This window comes from Tachypleus tridentatus, chromosome 2, assembly GCF_004210375.1.
Source record: "Tachypleus tridentatus isolate NWPU-2018 chromosome 2, ASM421037v1, whole genome shotgun sequence".
Classification (NCBI taxonomy): Eukaryota; Metazoa; Arthropoda; class Merostomata; order Xiphosura; family Limulidae; genus Tachypleus; species Tachypleus tridentatus.
This window is the reverse complement of record NC_134826.1, coordinates 131,661,768-131,683,241: the sequence shown is the minus strand read 5'-3', so window position 1 is coordinate 131,683,241 and position 21,474 is coordinate 131,661,768. Positions and strand designations below refer to the sequence as shown.

Genomic DNA, 21,474 nt, shown 5'->3' with positions numbered 1-21,474 from the left:
AGAACATTTTTTTTCACAACTAGGATATTTAATATTTCAATAGTTATACATCAAATAAAATTATAATTGGAGAAAAATCAAACAAAATTATTTTACAGAGAAATAAACATAACTTGTGTTTAACCAGAACTTGAAGTCATTGTCACAAACTTACCAGTCATTAAACAATTGAGAACTGTTTTAAGTATTTTATATTCTCCATCATTCCACATCATGTATGTTACATATAGTGTACCCATACTTGACACCAATTGGCTTAAACACAGTGTTTTTCTGTGAATAATGATAATGTAGTTTTCAGTATGTGCAGCGTAAATCAATAAAGATCAGTTGTAAGACGTGGTGCTACTATTGTATGCTGTCTACAAAGATATTTACACTAAAGCATGCTGTCTTGTACACAGATCCTGTTATCGTCACTGTGTTAATGATTCACTAAAACATAATTTCTTACTAAATTTTATATCTATTCACCTTTTTCTTTAGCAAATAATTTAATAAGATCTGGGTTCCAGAAGAGTACCTTAAAAGTTTCAGTTATAACTGTGCTAGTTTTAATATTTGGAATTTATATCATTCTAATTATATTTGCCCTCCAAAACATTATGTAACAATGTTTTGTACTTGTTGAAAAGTGTTATAACAAATGGCACCAGTTGCAAATAAATTCAACTTACAGATTATTCAAAATATGAGATTAAGATAATCTCTTTTATTAGTCTAACAATGGGAAATGTTGATTACTTTTGTGAGTTTTGATACTAATTAAGTTAAGAACCTTGATTTAAAGTAATAATAAATCATAATAGCATTACTTTAATTGGACTAATCAAAAACAGTAATAATCAATGCTAATGAGTAATTTGCTATATCAAGTTAGTTGTCTAGCCCTAATCAGTAAATTTAATATTTGAGTTATATCTGTGTTTACAAAAAAATAAAAACACATTTTCAATATTTTTTGTATATTTATTGTGAAAACGTACCCAGCTTTCCAAATGTGTTCAAAGTACTGGTCTACCCTAAAGTATTAGAATAAAAGCATATAAAGAATGAATTTCCTGCAGCCTCTATTCAGGTAAAACATTTTAATGCAATAGAATATGGACAGTTAAATAAAAATAAGCAAATTCATTATTTCATTTTTAAAATTGTTAAATATTTGTTGTAAAGCAGTGCAAACTATGTATACAGTTTGTATGTAAAATTATGTGGGATTAAGAGTGGTAAAATCATGTATGTCTGTTATTTGACATTTATAATAAAAATATTAGAATGTAGAATTACTTAAATATCCTTATTCATTTTGAATACAGAATACGTCTTGTCTCTTTTCATTTTGCATCTTTTCATATCCATTGGTATTCCTCATGTCAAGCCTAAAACACCACCTATAACAGAAAAGATATGTCTTTTGTAAAGTGTTTGAATAACAAAGTTTTTTTCATACCAGAAAAGAAGAGAAAAAAATATATTGAGAATAAAAAGATATTTCACAGAAACTTTAGCCACTCCCCCAGTGGCATGTCTGCAGACTCGCACTGCTAAAAACTGGGTTTCAACACCTGTGGTGGGCACAGCACAGATAGTACATTGTATAGCTTTGTGGTTAATTCCAAATAATCGATCAATCACAAGCTTCTGATCAAAATAATAAAAATTGTAGACTAAAAACACATGAAAGAATACATGTTTTTGGAAATTATTCTTGATATTAAAATATAAGTTCAGTTGTATTAAATTTATATGTATATATTTGCAAATCTCATACTGTTTTAGATTAAACTTTGGTAAAACTTAAACGGTTGTTTGGACAGAGGGAAGTTTGACACTGTAAATGAGTGAGTGGAATAACATTTTGAATTTTCTCCAACATTTTAGAACAGTGAGCAGTATCAAAATTGAATTAGGGTAAAGTGAATGATTACTGAGGCTATTAGCAAGTTACAGTGAGTCTGTTAGCCAGATATCAATTAATGCATAATTTAATTTAGTTTATAACTTGCTGTCAGCTAGTTGTGTAGTTCAATGAGGTAAAGTTTAGTTTATATTTGCAATAAGAATATGAATACAAGATTAAGTGTAATTTCTGAATGAATGTTGTTTATTTGTGAAGTTAGGCCTACTATAAGAGACGAACCTGTAGAACATGATGTTGAAGAAATGAGACACTTGTCATCATCAAGTGGAATGGACTTTGCAAATGCCAACAAAACCCCTTAGAACAGAGAAACTGCTCCCAAGGGATGGCAGGAAAAAGAAACTGCTATAAGTCTAGAAAACATGAACATTGTCTGAGACTGTGATGAATTAGCCATTGATAATAAACTAAGAAAACAACATCCTGAAGGTTATAATACTTCATCTATCTCATATGAGATAAAGAGGGCGTTATTAAAAACTCATCCTACAAGTCAATAAGTTCATTGATGGGAAACCTTGCAACATGTTGAATGGCACTGATATTACAGCAACCAATTATTCTGTTTGATCTGGCAATGAAAGCTGGTAAATTACCTTCACAAATGAAACAGGAAGATGGATTAACGATAATAGCAGATGATTACAAAGTTCCGGTACGAGGAAAGAAGTTATCCCCAATGTGGGAATATTCTATAAACAACAAAATGAATGGTAAATTACAGTGGGGAAGAATGCACGTTGGGAATAGAAACTCATCAGATGTGAGGTTGACTGCCCCAATAATTTTCTCAATGTGTGACAAGGAAATTCCTGTGCAATTACACAACAACTACAAAATTAGTAGTTGAACTTCCAGTGAGAACAAAGATGGAAGAGCAATGTAATAAAGACAATCAAAGTAATGAGTAAGAGAACAGAACCAAAAAAGACAGATGATAAAAACAAAAGTTACACACTGCAAATCAGAACTAACTCATTGTGATGAGGAGTCTTAAAATTCCTCTTGAGGCCACTTTTAAAATATCACCAGATATGAAGCCATCAGAGGATTCCCAGTTGACAAGATATATAGTATTGATAAAGAACAAGGTATCACTCTGTCTTTGTTTTTAAGCCATGGATTTGGTGTCTGGACAGTTTAGAGTCAGTGACTGATTAAATTAATATGGTTTTGTTTATTACTATTTTGATTGTATATTATTTTACACATTTGACTGGGGGATTTAGATATTGTTATTTCTATCTTTATGAAAATTAGTTTTGTTAATTTTCACTAGTTACTTTATTGTTAGCTTATGGGAACTCAATTTTAATGTATCATTGCTTTCTTTGTGTGACAGGATTATTTAAGAGACTTCGCAATTCAAGGAGTGTGTCACTTTCTAGGCTAATTAGAGTTTTAAATTTATTTGTTAATTAAGTGACTTGTTGATAAAATTTAATAGCTATCAGTCACACCTCTCTTATATAAAAAGACATTTAATTAAATCTTTATATTTCTGACCTAGCATCGTCACGTAGTTAGAACGCTCGACTCGCATCTTTTGGGTCGCGGGTTTGATTTCCCGTACAACCACAGATGCTCACCCTTTCAGCTACCATTCCTCTAGTCTTTCGCTACTAAGTTAGGGGCGATAAATGTATCTAACCCTCGTTTAGCTTTGCGCAAAATTCAAATCAAACTATAAATTATTACCAGTTGAATTATTATTATTATTTTTTGTCTAAAAAGTTTTGTACAGAACTCCTCCGCTTCTTGCGGTTTGTTTCTGGCTCAGCAGCCCACGTCAAAAGCAAGACGAATCAAATGCATTCAACATATTACAACTGGAAAATCAAATTGTACGTCAAATATCAAATATTTATTCTAGAGTTCCTTGCCATAATTTGCAAGTACGATTAGTAAAGACTAACCTTAGAGTACCAGACACGGTTATTAATAATAACGTCTGAGTGAAAGTAAAGAGGAGTGTATTATAATACACGAACCACTAAATTTGTTGTGTGTGTGTGTTTTTCTTATAGCAAAGCCACATCAGGCTATCTGCTGAGCCCACCGAATGGAATCGAACCCCTGATTTAAGCATTATAAATCCGTAGACTTACCACTGCACTAGGGTGGGCATCTGATGTATCATGAATTTTCAAGCTGGCTCGGATACAGCAGACGCACTAGTAGTTATAAAACTGTAAATACACTACTGGCCAAAATCTTAAGGCCAATGAACATAAAGAAAAAATTTGCATTTTCCGTTGTTAGACTCAACCACTTATTTGAGTAGAGCTTTGAAAGATAAAAATAAGAAAAGGGAAAATAAAAATAAACTTTTTTAGCACTTAATAGGGAAAATGTGAACACTTTGTAATTAGCTGGTCAAAAGTTTAAGACTATGCCAAAAAGAAGTCCTAAACAGGGTAGGAAGTGCCCAACAAGAGGTCTCAGTAATGAGTTGCATGGTCCTCATTGCGAATAACTTCAAACATTCGCTTTGGCATAGTCGATATAAACGTTTGCAGAAGGCTGACTGGAATGTTATTCCAAGTGGTGAAGATGGCTTCACGAAGATCATGCATTGTTTGGAATTGGCCTCCTTTCTATTGACTTCCCTAGCCATCCACCCCCAAACATTTTCAATGGGGTTCAGTTCGGGGGAACGCGCTGGATGGTCCAAAAGAATCACCTTATTCACAATGAAAAAGTCCTTTGTCCTGCGGGCATTGTGGATTGCAGCGTTGACCTGCTGAAAGATCCAGTCATTTCCACACAAGCGAGGGCCTTCAGGCAATAAAGATGCTCTCTCCAACATGCCAATGTAGCCAGTTACTGTTTGACGCCCTTGTATAACCTGAAGCTCCATTGTTCCATGGAAGGAGAAAGCACCCCAAATCATGATGGAACCTCATCCACTGTGTCATGTAGAAAATGTCTCCGGTGGAATATCCTTATGTAACATTGGAAGCCATCTGGACCATCCAGGTTAAATTTTTTCTCATGAGAGAATAAAACCTTCGTCCACTTTTCTACGTTACATGTTTGGTGCTTCTCGGCAAAGTTTAACCGAGCTGTTTTGTGGTGTGGAAGGAGGTGTGGTTTTTGAAGACGTTTACGGTCTTTAAAGCCTTGATCTCGTAGATGCCGTTTTATTGTTCTTGAGCTGCATTCTGCGTCCGTAGGGGCCTTAATGTGGTTCGACGATAGGCTGGTGTCTTGCCCGACAACCCGTCGAATCCTCCTGCTCAACGCCGGCGAAATTTTCTTGGGCCGACCACTTGAAATTCTCGTTCCATATCCCTCAGAGTATTTTAAGAAATTTGCAACAGCAGTTTTACTATTCCCAATCTCACCAGCAATGGCACATTGAGAGAGACTTTGCTTTTGCAGGTCGACAAATCTGCCACGTTCAAACTCTGTCAATGTTTTAGCCTTTGTCATGTTTTTACCCAACGTAACACAGGAGATGTCGGTGGGATATATTGACAACGCTAATGCTTGAACACAAATGACTAAATTTCGTTACGTGTTTACCGATTAACGCTTCGTTTCAGTATGGTCTTAAACTTTTGACCAGCTGGTATTTAGGCTAATTTCATAGTGTTCATATTTTCCCTATTAAATGCTAAATAAGTTTTATATTTCTATTTTCACTTTTCTTATTTTTTTAAATTTCACTCAAAGCTACTCGAGGGCTATCTGTGCTAGCCGTTCCTAATTTAGCAGTGTAAGACTAGAGGGAAGGCAGCTAGTCATCACCACCCACCGCCAACTCTTGGGCTACTCTTTTACCAACGAATAGTGGGATTGATCGTAACATTATAACGCCCCCACGGCTGAAAGGGCGAGCACGTTTGGCGCGACGGGGATGCGAACCCGCGACCCTCAGATTACGAGTCGCACGCCTTAACACGCTTGGCCGTGACGGGCCCTTCTTATTTTCATCTTTCGAAGCTCTACTGGACCCGTCGCGGGTTCGAATCCCAGTCACACCAAATATGCTCACCCTTTCAGCCCTGTAGACGTTATAATGTGACGGTCAATCCCACTGTTCGTTGTTAAAATATTAGCCCAAGAGTTGGCGGTGGGTGGTGATGACTAGCTGCCTTCCCTCTAGTCTTATACTGCTAAATTAGGGACGGCTAGCGCAGATAGCCCTCGAGTTGCTTTGCGCGAAATTCAAAACAAAAAAATCCTGAGAGATTTAGAAGAATGTTTAATAATACTATTCGAACCACACCATATTCGCTCACTCCAAAGTTCCTCAGGCCGGTTAGAATACAACAAACATAGCAGCGTATCTCAGAACGGCATTTTTATTTCAAGTGGGTTTCTCGTCGTCAAGAAACATAGTCGTGGTGGAAACATTATTTGTTTAAGTTATTTGATACAATAATATTTTTATGGTGTGTACGCCTTTTAAATTAATTCGTTGTCGTTATAAGGATTGAATTCGACATTATTTTTACCAAATAATGTAAACATGCCACAACTGTTTTTAACGGTTTAATAATGCGAAAGAAAGGTAAATTTTATGTTAAATTTAGTTGAATTTCTTACGTTAAGATACAAAACCTAAAATAACCAAATGAAAGGTATTTTACGTAATAAATAATTATTTTATTTATATTTATCTATTAACTGCAATAGACCACGTGATAATATACTTACACGAAAACGATGATTGGTAATATGGCAAAGCTACTTGCGACTACGTAACTGATTCCTGGGTTGATGTTGATAGTTGTATTGTATAGTAGAGAAAACATCGAATTTCCTAAAACGGGTATAACGGACTCGATTGTTGCCAGCATAGCGAACACTTTTCCTGCAATGACAAAAAAAGAGTTACTGATAATGGTAAAACGTTGAAGCAACGGAATATCTGCGGATTTACAACCCTAAAAACGGAAACGAATAACATATTGTTCTCATATTTTTCAAGTTACCTAACATATTAACTGATAAAAGTTAAATAAAAACCAAGTATATAAAATGATATAACTCAGAATTACCATAGTTTTGAGACGATTTTGTAAATGTCTAAAAATAAGTTTCTCTGTTTCTTGTAGGCGTAAGCCTATGGTTGAATCAAATGTCGGGTGGTGGTCATAACAACTCAAACTGAATTATGTATTGACATTTACTTGTGATATTTGAACTTACTGTTTATATTACAGTGTTTTATTTCGAGTATAAAGATAAATATTAATTTGAAATAAAATGTCATTCACTAGTTGCTTTTTTAAGTGTTGTTCAAAATAATACTGTAATTAAAGCATCTTAGTTTAGCATTTTATTTTGTTCTAAATGGATATTGATAATTGTTTGTGATGGACTTTAGTGAACTCAGTAGCAGGTCTGGGGGATAATAATTTTAAAAATTAGCTTTGCATTTAACAAAGAGACAGGACACTGTACTGTACTTGATTGCACTGCAGGCCTATCACAAGAAATAAAATGTTTCTTAAGTAACAATAAAAAAATGTCCGTTAACCTGCGCTGGAATCATAATTTTAAGATGGAGGCAATGTAAAAGCGAACTTAATTTATTAGGAACATCGTTTTATCACACAGTGAACTATCCCCCGCATTTAGAACCTCATACTCAGGATGCCCAAATTACTACTCACTGTAACTAAGTTACTTATCTCTATATTAATTATCTCTTCCGGTGTGGTGCATCGGCTTTCACCAGCGCACCAAAACCACAGTTTTGTTCCAGCATGACTGGAGCTCCGTCCGAACAAACTGCAGAAACCATATCCCACGAAACATCGTTGTCTCTGAAGAAGTCATCCACAAGTTTCTTCACGTCGGTTGCCTTAGTTGTTGTTGTAAGAGGCTTACAAAATAAATAAAAAAATCTTCTTTTATCGCGTCGTTCTTCACATAACGCACGAATACAACAAGCTGGCTTAGATTGGAAACGTCGGTGGTCTCATCGAGTTGAAGGCTGAATTTTTCTGGGCTTGAAATCAGATCTGCAACAACTTGAGCCAAGATGTCATCGTTCATGTCACTATTTTGCTGCTGATGGTGTCATTTGAAAGAGGAATTTGGGATAACTTACTTTCAGCAGCTTTTCCCAGCATGATATTCTCCAACTTCAACGCAGCTGGTTTTACGAGTGTTTCACCAATGGTGTGTGGTTTGTCCTGCTTTGCGATCAAGTACGCAACTTCGTACGATGCTGTGAGGATCGGTTTGTCGATGGGTACAAAGCCGAGAACAGGCAAAGTAGCCTTTTCATCGAACGTGGCTTTCTTTACCTTGAATTCAGCAAGTATTGTGTTCTTGTATTTCCTATCTCCATGCAGCTTTAGGGAGTGTTCTCTTAGTTTTGCTGGTGCTAAACTAGAATTGCTCAACTTGGCATTGCAAATCATGCATTGAGGACGCTGACTCCCATCATATTCCGTTATACACATGAATCCATATTGTACGTATTCGTCCGACCACTTTCTGTTTTTGCTCGACATAGTTAGTATGAAGGGATTGAAAGATTAGGAAAAAATCACAAATGACGCACGATTACTACAGTCACAAGTCGACTGCTAAGCGCACGAAGTTCCCTACAGCACAGATATTAAGGCCATGTGATGTGACGTGATCAGCCGCAGCCAATGATGGCCAAGTAGAGCATGATATCACGAATCATACGAGTGGGGTGAACGGAACGGACACACACACAACCTGAGACTGACTCACCGAACCCCTGGGGTTCGATTGAACCCAGGTTAAGAACCACTGTTCTAAGTTTATCATCTGATTTTACGTCTTTAAGATGAAACAAGGAAACTGTGCGATATAAAGCGAGTTTGTGTCTTTTCTTTCATTTTTATGTTTTAACAGATTTTTCAGTTTTAATTTTTTTATTTCCATTTAAAATGTCTTAAAATCAATTCCAAGTCTTCAGATTTAATAATCGTTGAAGAGTCCTTCTTCTATGAAAGATTCATTATTATGTTGAAATCACACCCAAGGGTTAACGCTGTGTTTGTGGTATAGTTATGAATAGGTTCAGCCCTACTACTGTTAAGTAACAGCAATCTATAACATTTTTACCTAAGCCTATAAAATAGGATTTCACAGACAGTACAGGTGTTATTAAGTCTTCCAGTTGTGATTTTGTAACTAGTTTTTTTTTACACGTGGAAACAGATACTGCAAATTAATATATCCGTTGTTCGTTCTGTACAATTATGTACCATATGATTGTGTGATAGAAGTTATTTACCTTTCGTAGCAAGTACTGGTTGAACTCGAATTTTTCTGCTAGCCTAATAGAGATTTTTGTTTTATCTGTTCCTTGTCCAAGGAGAATCGACCCCTTGATTTTAGCGTTGTAAGCCTAATAGTATTCGAGAGAATTCGAGTAAGCAGCCTGTCTGAATGAGCAAAAAGTAATAATAATAATGAAAAACAAAACGTATGATGTCATATTATTGTATTACAAATTACTTACCCAACTCATCCTGAGGAACTAGTTTGGACAGTCGAGACCGGATGGATATGGGACCCAGTAAGCCTGGTATGGTAACAACGCTGGCTAAGGAAACACGAATTGGGGATGCGTGAAATGTATCAGTACTTAGTTTTATATAAACTTAAGATATATTTTAGCACTCGTAAGGTAACTGTATTATAGGCAGCATATGTATGTAAAGTTTAGCCTATAATAATTTTATTATAATGAATATTATAATGGGTAAATATCAAAGATGTAGAGTAACGCACTTTTTGTTGGAATTAACACGTAATTCAAATATATACATTCTGGACGAACAGTCCTATATCTACATACTGTTGTGTTAACCCTCTTTTATGTCAACACTGAGCGGTTTTATTAAACACACACACACACACACACACACAAAAAGAAACAATTTATTAAAGTTGATATATTCATGGTAGAATCTGAACATTGATGACAAGGAAGGGTTCAGAAATAAGTAGAACAACGTACTTCTCGAGTGGGAATAAGAAAACTACATTTGTTATAAAACATCAGGTGTGCTTTCAACATGTCTAAAAATGATTGAGCGAATATAAAAGTATAATTTGAAAAGTGATGCATGTCACAACAGGTCGTTTATTGTTGTGAAGAGTAGTTAACGTTTAGACATAATTTATTTACTAGTCTTACACCAAACCTAATCAAACAGCTTAGTAAAGCTGAACGAACAATGACACTGAAAAAAACAACCCTCAAAGTGTGAGGAAAATCAATCCCAAAAGGTGGCGCAGAAAATACAAGAATGGGACAAATAGTAATAAAAAACACAATATCGTGTATAACAGCTAATGAGAAAAAAACACACAAAGAAACAGTAAACAGAACATATTGTCAAAAATTTTAATACTGAAAAACCTAGTTTGACGCATTTATGTGTCTTATTCAATTTCATATTATCAGAAGGAAAAACCGAAAGAAAGAAAAAGAAAGAAGAAAGTCTCCAGTATCAGCAAAAGGAATTCAAGAACTCTTTAAACTGACAATATTATGGATGTGAAATATCTTCGAATATAATGATTTTTTAAAAACGTTGAGACAATGGACTAAAAGTAAGAAAAGGTTTTGGGCTTTTGGGATTCCTGGAATGAGCCTAGAAATCATGGAGATGACTGCTATTTTTCTCATGGCTCTAACACTCAAAATAAAAAGAAAATGTTATATAAGAACTTTCAATCTACTGTACTACTTGTTGCTCATGGACCTGATACACATGTACCTACTTTACTGGAGAGTCTTGATACAGTTTCATTCGAATATGATATCAGTGGGAATGATAACAGGGTTTATTTTCAACCTAAAATGTCTGAATGAACTTAGTGATTTGGCGAGAGATTTGGGCTTTCCAAAAGATTATTTAGAAGAATTTGGGGTCCACGCTTTCGGCTGAAACTTACTTTTTCAGAGACATAATTTTACTGGTACGGAATGAAAAAAAATATTTATATACTACACTTTTTGTAAGAAGGTTCACTGGCTTTTTGCAACAGTATTGCTGAATTAATACCAATGCTAGAAGCTCCGATCTAGGAACCAAGTGAGTGGCGTTTGTTCATTGACTCCTTCAAAAGAAATCTAAAAGGTGTTCTCCTTCACAATGGTAAGATATATGTATCTGTACCTATCTATTCGGTTCGCTAAAAAGATACGTACAAAAAATTCGAACGTTTTCTTAATCAGGTAAAATACAAAGAACATGGTTCGCTACTTTGTATAGACTTAAAAGTCCTTTGTATGTTGTTGGGTCAACGATCCTATTATACAAGGTTACCATGTTTTTTGCGTGAATTGAACAGCAGAGGATGAAATCAACACTGAATAAAAAAGCAATGACCTCACAGAGTCAGCCTGATATCAGGATCGAAGAACATTGAATATGAAAGTTTGACTGATACAGATAACAACCTATTACCTTCACTTCACATAAAACTGGGCTTGATGGTGACTATTTCAAGTATCTAGTTTCAAGTATGTGGGCAATTCCCAGCTCTTTCAGAAGCAAATCTTATAGAAGGAATATTTTTTGGGCCTCAGATTAAGAAACTAAATTCGGACGAACAGTTCGAAAGGACAGTACAGAAAGTTACAAAAGAAGCATTTATTGGCTCTAAGAATGTTATTAACAAATTATTAGAAAACAATAAATCGAGATTACGAAAATATTGTCAATAATATTCTTGAGAAATTCGAAAAGTTTGGTTCTAATATGAGCTTGAAAGTTCATTTCTTTCATCACATATTGACTGTTTTCCTTACATTCTCGGTACCGCCAGCGAAGAACAAAGAATAAGAGGAAAGGTTTCATCAAGATATCATGGAATTAGAAACAAAGTGTTCGGAAAGGTGGAACATCAAGAAAGCAAAAGCAAAATATTTTACAACACATAAAGACTTTCTAGCGTGATTTGAATATGATAATGTGGATAAAGGTTATGAGATTATGTTTCTTATCCAATAACCTCCAGAATTCCACAATGAACACTAAACACGCATAAATATGAAACTACGTTATAAAGATTTTAGTAACAAAATAAAAACCATTTTCGTAAAATAAAATAAGAAGTTTTGAAATAAAAGAGAATTACGCTACGAAATCATTGTTAAAATATCTCATCCACTAGAGAGAGAGAGTTCGGAGAAAAGACAAAAATAAACAAAAATTTCAGTTTTGTATTTACCTGAAAGGCTTAACACAACATCATGTTCTTCACACAATATGTTCCTATCCATGCAGAAATAATTGTTTGTATTTTAATACTTTACTTAAAGCGATACTTACACAAGTAGTACAACCACTGATAAATGGCAAGACCCTTAATGATATTTCCTGACATCATAGAAAGTGACCCTAGTAAACCAAGAGCAGGTTCTTTGATATTGTAAAATTTTGTTAGAGCTGTAACCAATGGTATCATTAGAACTGTATTTAATACACTAAAGATGGCACTGATATCAGAATATTTAGTGACGTCCCAGTCGTACATCTTCTGAACGTAAAAATAACCGATGCTCATTGGACCTGGAAGAAAACCAAAAAGACTTCCTACAGTTGCTTCATTCTACAAATATTTTTATTTAAAGATTAAATATAAAAAATATAATTTTCTAGGTTTGATTCAAACACACATAATCTTACATATACATGTTTTTATTTAGCACGAATTAAATATTTTTCGTGTTTTAACTAATTTTCAGGAGGTGCTTCTCCTAATTAAATGTATAATTTATGGGTAAGATCAATCTTCTGCTTCACAATTTACAGTAATTATACATTACTAAAAATGAAAGAATAATTAAATGTACATTCTTTTTTTAAATATATAATTCGCTTTGTTGTATCGATATTACGTAGGAATCAAGAATTAACTAAAGTAGTGAACATAGCGGTAATAATCCTTTGGAACCTCTATCATTATGTAGATGTGGTGACATCACGGTATTAAACATCTGGAGCCCACATCATTATTTACTATTATGTATTTATTTTAATATTGTTGTTTGTGTTAATTAAATATGTTAAATATACATTTAGAAATGCATGTAACGTATACTTTTAAATATGTATTGCGAAATTCCCGCCTATTCACTAAAGTTGTAGAAAATTCTCGAGTGCGAAGATCGATAATGTATATGTGTATGCCAGTATTGTTGATTTAGCTAAAATGTCTAGAACCTCGGCTAACTCTTATAAACCAACGAAACGCGCCAAGAGACAGCATGTATTGTTGGTTTGCTATAGTTGGGATAATATAAACCTCGGAAACTGTAACCGTGATTAACGCTTATTAATCGGGAACTTCAGATATTTAACCTGGAACGTTTTTAGATTTCGAACATTACAAACCATTAAACCACAGCGAATTACCATCGGATGTTAGTATTTTTATGAAGACATTATACAATGTGAACTGTGAAAAAGTCGGGTGTGGTCAGCAAAGAGCTAGCTAGTTCTCCATTAAGTGTATTGTGTCTATATCAACTCGAAATTAATTCGCTCATCGTGAATTCTAGATAGGATTTTAAAGAAATTCCGGATCATATAAAAGACTCAGTATTATTTGTAAGTTTGTAAAACTTTTGTACAGAAATTATTATTTGTAATAACTGTTATTATAAATGGTATTATTGTTTACATATTAACATATATTTGTATTAAGAAGGAAAATTGTGCGTATGAATCTTTTTGACAAATATAAACTTGATACACATTGATATTTAATTAACTTCTAAATTTAAATTACAATTGAACTCAGTTTCACGTTATTTCAAGTTGTGATACGTAATATAATAAATCGGAGGCTCGTTAGAGATAAATATTAATACGTAACATCATATAGTAACTGAAAATGTGGTGAACATCATGGTAATAATCCTAAGAAACTTGCATCACTACATAAGAACTAAAGATGTCATGTTTATCACAATACAGCAGCTTTTATTTGATAAAACTTGCCATTATAATGCTATGTGAAAGTAAACATTCGATTTGGATATAATTCTGTATATTCGGATAATAAATAGAAAAACATTTTTCTCAATAAATATTTTTGTAACAGCATTTATCTCACAAAAAATATTTTACATATATTGTTTGATTATGAAGTTAAGTTTCTAAAACATATGAAATATTGTACACTAAATACAAGACAACCACTTCGTATGTTGAAAAAAAAACCTTTTTAAAAGAGTACTCGGAAACGAGAGTAATCTCCAAAGCCAAATTTTTTTTATTCCAATTTAGGGCGAACAGTTGATTTTTATTTTAATATAACACATAATTTAATTTGATTTGTGCGAAAGTCTTTACGTAATTAGAATACATTTTAGCGAACTGAACTGAGCTTCAGAACAGAAGGAAATTGTCATTAACATTCACTTGGCTTTTTACCCCTTCTCACACTATAAATACTTAGCCAAATTACACGAAACTTAGAAAAGATTGTTGTTGTTTTGAATTAAGCACAAAGGGCTATCTGTGCACTGCCCACGAAACCCGGTTTTTAGGGTTATAAGTCCGCGGACATACCGCTGAGCCACCGGGGGGCTTGTAAAAGGTAAATCAAGTTATATTTTATTTTAATCGATACCAGATACTCTTTACTTTGTGAAATTTCCAAAGTGTTCTTGAGTAAAGTTGTTTTGAACAAACAAACAAAAATTAAAAATATTTCCTTTTGTCTCAGAATTTCACGTTTTTCATTGTTGTTCAGACAGTTTCATTATATATGACAAAAATTTGTTTGAATTTCGCGCAAAGCTACACGAACGTTATCTGCGCTAGCCTTCCCTAATTTAGCACTGAAAAACTAGAGGGAAGGCAGTTACTTATCATCGCCCATCGCCAACTCTTGGGCAATTCTTTTACTAACGAATGGTGGGATTAACCGTTACTTTATAACACCATCACGGCTAAAAGAACGATAATGTTTGATAGGACAGGGACTCGAGCATCAAATTGCAAGACACGCGCCCTAACTACCCGGTCATACTGATATATGACGAAAACACATCACTTTGAAACCCTACATCCACAGTTTATTGGGAACGTACGTGTTTATATGTATATTGAGTAGAGAGCAAAGTTTGAGTATTTAAGTGGTACTGATCTCTTAAATAAAATACCAAGTCACACGATTTTATAAAAACATCACATTCTAAGTATAATGACAATTTGGCGTGTTTTCTAACGAGACATATTTAAATTAACGGAAATTAGGTTTATTCGTGAATTCCCGTTTTTTAACTATGATGGCGTTATTCATCCTACTAGCCCTGTGTTTTATAACTGCGCCAGTTTGTCGAATTTATTCTCTCGTCGTAAACGAGTTAATTTTCACCTTAAAACAAAACAAATATAGCTTCTTTCATTAACTGTCTTAACTTTAATGATTCCAGTAATTTACGATTGACCCAGTGATCACTAACAAGCCGTTATATGCTACTCAAAACGCTTTTAAAACTTTTGAGAAGTTACAGACATTAATCCACGTCACGTGACATCTAACCTTCCTCTGCCCGAAAAACAATAAAAAACCAAAAGATTCTACTATTTGAAAACAGATCACTATTTTTTCGAGAATTTAACGAATTATTACATTAAAACGGGATAAACATTGTGTACTTACCCAAAAAACCAAGCAAAAGGCAACACATAGTGATTATAAGAAGCCAGATCTGAGATCGTACGTAATTGTCTCTCTTTTTGACACAGGTTCGTAAGATATCTTTTATGTTCTCAAACGAAAAAAAGTCTTTTACTAATTCCTTTGTTTTAATTTGGTGCTCATATTTCTGTACATCTTTGATAAATACCAGAGCCCATAGAAAAGAGATAACAACTGCTCCAAAAGACACAGCGAATACACTTACGTATCCGTAAGACTTGTACAACTGACCACCCACTTCAGTTCCCAGGGGAGCTCCTAGAACGAATGACACCTCTAGCGTAAGGAATTTTAGTGTCCGGTAACCCTCAGAAGTATTTTCGGAAGCCATGCTAAATATTGATCCAAGAATAGTAATCATCCCCGAAGTTATACCTGATGGTATGGCAGATAAAATGATATAGTAAAGAGGTGAGTCAATATAGATGGCACATAACAAGTAACCCAGGAGCTCAAGAATAATCCCAAAAGTAGCAAATAATATTGGCATTTTTCGGCCATGCTTGTCGCTCCATGGACCAATCATCACTGATAGAAATATGGCCGGAACAGTAGCTACCAAAGTCGTAATCAAAGAGTAAGTATTGGCTATCTTCATTACATCGTCTTCTTGCAAGGTGTAGTTAGACAAATTAGAACAGACTTCTGTTGGAAACTGAAAATACAGTCGACAAGCCTTGTATTCCAGAAGGTTCTGGAGAGAAACCCTTCGTGCTGACTCACCAAACATGAATATGAAAAGGAAAGGCTCGACCCTCATGGTTTTCACAATCTGAAGAAACAGTTTAAAGTAAGATGCTTTTTTTTTATGACATTTTTTCTCGTTCTCCTGTGGTAGACTTTCTGTATTGTCTTCCATCATAAATTCAGAGAAATTGCAATGTTCTATTCCTACAGAATGCTTATATCAGTTTGTTGAATCAGCTAATTCTCAACACCTCTTCACACAGCAAATTCACGTAAAGAATTAGTACTATGGAACTATTGTATGTCCATTAAAATAGTTTACAACGTCCCCTTCTTTTATAATTCTGAAATTTTAGAAGAACAAAAGTAAAATAAAATTCAATGACTGAAAAGCTACTATTGTCTTGTTTTAGGACAAAAATGTACAATAAGCTATATGCACCATATATGGAACCTCGATTTCTAGTACTGTCACCTCATAAGCGTACTCTGTTGAGCGATTATGAACCTACAATGAGAAGAAAAAAAACAATTATATGAAACAAATCTTTAATTGTTTTCATTTAGGTTTTGTTGTGGGCCTGGCATGGCCAAGCGCGTAAGGCGCGCGACTCGTAATCCGAGGGTCGCGGGTTCGCATCCCCGTCGCGCCAAACATGCTCGCCCTTTCAGCCGTGGGGGCGTTATAAAGTAACGATCAATCCCACTTTTCGTTGGTAAAAGAGTAGCCCAAGAGTTGGCGGTGGGTGGTGATGACTAGCTGCCTTCCCTCTAGTCTTACACTGATAAATTAGGGACGGCTAGCACAGATAGCCCTCGAGTAGCTTTGTGCGAAATTCCAAAACAAACAAACAAACAGTTTTTGTTGTTGTAAACCCTGCGTTAGTTTTCCAGGATCTTCAAGAATTCAAACGTTTTGTAAACATTGCCACCGTCCGATGGCAGCACGTGCATTTTGTTATCATAGCCAGCTTTCGTATTCGGCTGGTTTTTGTCAAATTGTTCTTTGCAGTTTTGGTGGTAAAAAAGAAAAAGAAGTTGTATTATTTAATATTCATCTATTTATTAATAACAAAAAATATTTTGAGTGTTAGTGTTTTTATTTCCAAAATAAAATTTATTAAATTATTTTAAAATTTTAAAATTAATCTCCTATGATAGGGTTCGCTTTGGAAAAATGGCTATAGGACATTTTTGCAGAAGACTGACCCAGAGTTAATTGAACGATGATTATTAATCGTAAAATAAAGATAGATTTTTTTTCAACCAGCCAGGAGTTTATCCTCGCAAAAGTTAACCTTGATTTTTTGCTGTTAAGAACAGAGCTACGGAAGGGGATTTCTATTGTTGTCCATTTGGGGTACCGAAATTCGATTTTAGTGTTATCAATTTGTTTGTTTACTTGTTTTTTGAAGCTTTGCACCGACGAAACCCGGGTTTTAGTGTTGTGTCAGTAAATCTGCCGCTTATCCATAGGGAACTTCGAAACAAACAGTTTGTTTATTTGTTTGTTTTTTGAATTTCGCGCAAAGCTACTCGAGCAGTGTAAAACTGGAGGAAAAGCAGCTAGTCATTACCGCCCACCGCCAACTCTTGGACTACTCTTTTACCAACGAATAGTGGGATTGACCGTAACATTATGATGCCCTCACGGCTGAAAGGGCGAGCATGTTTGGTGCGACGGGGATTCGAACCCGCGACCCTCAGATTACGAGTCGAATGTCTTAACCCACCTAGCTCTGCTGGGCCCTGCTTATTTGTTATTAAAGGCAAACTACAGAATGGGCTATATGTTTTGTGCTCGAAACTATTATCAAAATTTGGTTTTTAGCGTTGTAAGATATTAGACCTACCGAGTGGGTGGGGAGCATTCAGATATATGTTAGGTGGTAAATAGATAATTCCTACTTATTTCATACCTCTATTATTAATAATTAATATTTATTGTAAAATATCGATCACTGTACACATATTTGTCTTTAATATTCGCTTTCTTCCGGTTTTTTAGCACTATCATTGTAAAACTCACGAAAAATAACAACTGTTGAGGAAAAATTGTATAGCAAGTACACGCATTACTCACTAGTTGTAAGTAAAGTAAGATTTTTTTATTATTATATATCATTATGTTGAAAATATAAAACTACGGATAATCGAACCCTAAAGTTTAGCATTGTAAATCCGGACACTTGCTGCTGAGCCTGAAAACTAGTGTTTGCGAGCATAAATAGTAACATAGTAACTAGGTTTCATAACATATTTTTAGATGTAACTTTAATCATTTGAAATTTACTAGGATTGAAACCATATTAACATCGGATTACCTTGATCATTGAGCAACCAGTTACTAATTACGCAGTTGGTACACAAACCATTCTCACTTGCATACATTTCTTGAGCAAACACTTTACCTGGGTTGAACATCAACACACCCCGAGTTACGTAGCACGAAATTACAAGCAAAGTTGAACTACTTCAATAAATGAAAACGTTATTTGTTTATATAAATGTATCTACACAAAAGGTTTCATATACACACTTTTATAATCTGCTATAATCCATAAAATTATTTTCTACCGCGGTCTGTATTAAAACTTCAACACTTAAACAATTATCTAATGTATTTTGTTTAGAAATAGAGATTTCAAATACACACTAACCTGAAACACCGCTTTCGTATTCGACACAGAACCTCGGTTGTAGTATATTATGATGGTCTAAGTGCAATACGTATAATGAAATTCAAACTAAGTTTTATTTAAAATTCGGTTTATTTGAACAGAACGTTTACGTAGAAGCTATACATTAAACGATATTTCGGCGAGGACACTGAAACATTGGACTAGCACGTGATAATTATACTTCTATCATAGATTAGTATTATCACAGAACCCCAGAGGTCTTAGGTAGCTGGGGAAGTGAAAAGAATCTCTATTGCCAACTCCTACAGAACTTGCATTCTTAACGATAAACATGAAACCAACCTTTGCACAGTTAACCCAAAGCAAAATTATTTTATCTGTTAATACAACTTTCACACGTATTATATAGCAGTCTTTTGTGTTGTACACACTGACTTCGAATACACAACCTTATCACTGAACGTTGTTGACCTTCTGAAAGTATGAAACGTGACCATAGTTAAAATGGCTATAACATCGATACACAGTGAAATTACTGTTGTTCAGTGCTTAATCGTATAATACAGGCTTTTCCAAACATTATATAAAAAGGAATAAATCAAACATTGAACATCATTTACAAAGTCACATAAATCTCCAAAAGTGAATATTACATATCGTTTTGACAATATCAAAAAAACAATGTTTTGATCATAATCAATATAGCATACCGATACTGTATTATTAAGAATAGATTCTATTATTATTATTCTTCGGTACACCATATGCGGTCTCGACTTTGACTTGTTTATAGCTGTTAATTTAGAATTGTTGATAAGAGGGAAGTCAACCAGCAGTGGCGGCGCCAGGGGGGAAGGGGTGGGGTGGGGTGGGAGGCTTGACCCCCCAAAATTGTTACCTACATATATTCATAAAATATGGAAAACACTTCCTCTTTTACATACATGCATATTTTCATAAACAGCTTATTTCTAATTTGTAATAATGAATTATTAATCACAGTATGAGTTTCCAATGAAAACTGCATTGAAAACGCAGTTCAAAATAGCACACCTTTCTGAAATGTATCTTGGTATTTACATTATTATAATTTACCATCTATACTTCATATTGATGGCATTTTGGGAAGCCCCTCCACAGTTTACCTCAGCCCCCCCCCCCCCAACGAAAATATCCTGGCGCCGCTACTGTCAACCAGTAAACAGCACGTGTCACCTGCAGGACTATTGTTTTTTATAATTTACCCATAGCTGATCATGTTTAACAATGTACTTCTGACTTGAATTCGGTACACTATACATCGGCCACGCTCGGTCCAAACTTTAGCATGAAAAAACTGTACACTCCATGGAATATTGCTCCTTAAAAGCAAATGTTTTATACAGATCCACATTTATTTGCTATTTGTGTGTTAGTATAAAGCAAATATTATTTTTATGGAGTACAGTTTATAGAGGTTAACATTAAGTCATTTATGGTGGAATTTTTTTTTTTTTTTTTTCTCAGTTACTAAGTTAAGATATTAGAACGAATAATTATAGCTATAGGCTAACACCCATGCAACGAGTAATGAAGTACCTTACCATAGAGTAATAGCGTGAAATCCGTAAAATAATAGGGGAGCGGACAGAAAGCGTATTTGAACAAAATCTGAATTTTCCAACCTCGAATGAGTTCGATGAAAGGAAAGAAATCGTATGTAATATAAAACATAAATAAAACATTTGTTCTTAAGTAAACTAACAATAAAAATTAAACATGTACACACACACAGAGACTGCTGACTTTCCTAGGATTTTGATAAGAATATTACTAAAAAAATTATCTTTACTTACTAATTTTAGGAGCGTATTTCAGTATTTAAACAAAGAACTTTACTTACAAGACTAATGGCTTGAGCTCGAGAGAAAGAACATACCGTTACATACACAATATAATACCATCCCACTCACAACACGTGCGCTGGCTACTGTCGGTTATTCTTAGTGCAAACTAAGGAAGGTTGTATCCTTGAATTATTACCTGATATGCCAGCGAAATAGATCACTGTCTATTTCTAATATTATATACTCCACTCTATAGGAATTTTTACCTCGAAAAAGTAACACTCTTGTTGAATAACCCAGTTCAGTAAGTATTCAGGGCGAGAGAAGCTTAAATTGTTCCCTTGCTCAATGTCTTTATTAACATTACACACACACTGTAGAGAATGCATAGAAATAAAATACATTTTAAATAAGGGGTAAAAAGCATGTAATACGCTTTCAATCTACACAATGTATTTGTGAATGTTGGTCAAAGTTTCAAATTACCACAAAGAGGACCAATCAAAAGGAAAAGCGAAAAAAAATTAATTCAAAATATAAAAAGAAACAGCCCAGGTATGCAATTTACGTTTATCGTAACTTATATTAAATTCGTAATTATTTAGTGTATTAAAGTGTATAATTCATATATAACTAAGATGTGTAAGACTGCATTAAAAACATTTGGTTTGTTCTATGTTTAATGTTTAAAGAATTATTCATATGTGCTGCAAACGTAACTTTC

General features: G+C 34.3%; 1 protein-coding gene across 2 annotated transcripts; it reads right to left on the bottom strand.

The window, feature by feature from the left end:
- Positions 1 to 172: 172 nt before the first annotated feature.
- Positions 173 to 19,634, bottom strand: LOC143245123 (putative peptidoglycan muropeptide transporter SLC46). Of its 2 annotated transcripts, none has more exons than XM_076491045.1 (6): positions 18,943 to 19,634; positions 15,557 to 16,790; positions 12,211 to 12,450; positions 9,384 to 9,467; positions 6,587 to 6,743; positions 173 to 1,391 (listed from the first exon to the last, which is right to left on the bottom strand). In XM_076491045.1, exons 2-6 carry the CDS (start codon positions 16,455 to 16,457, stop codon positions 1,298 to 1,300), a joined length of 1,476 nt encoding a protein of 491 aa, XP_076347160.1. In that variant the 5' UTR covers positions 16,458 to 16,790; positions 18,943 to 19,634; the 3' UTR covers positions 173 to 1,297. The 2 variants fall into 2 exon arrangements, with proteins under 2 accessions (XP_076347160.1, XP_076347161.1); XM_076491046.1 differs by having other exon boundaries at positions 15,557 to 16,626.
- Positions 19,635 to 21,474: the final 1,840 nt, after the last annotated feature.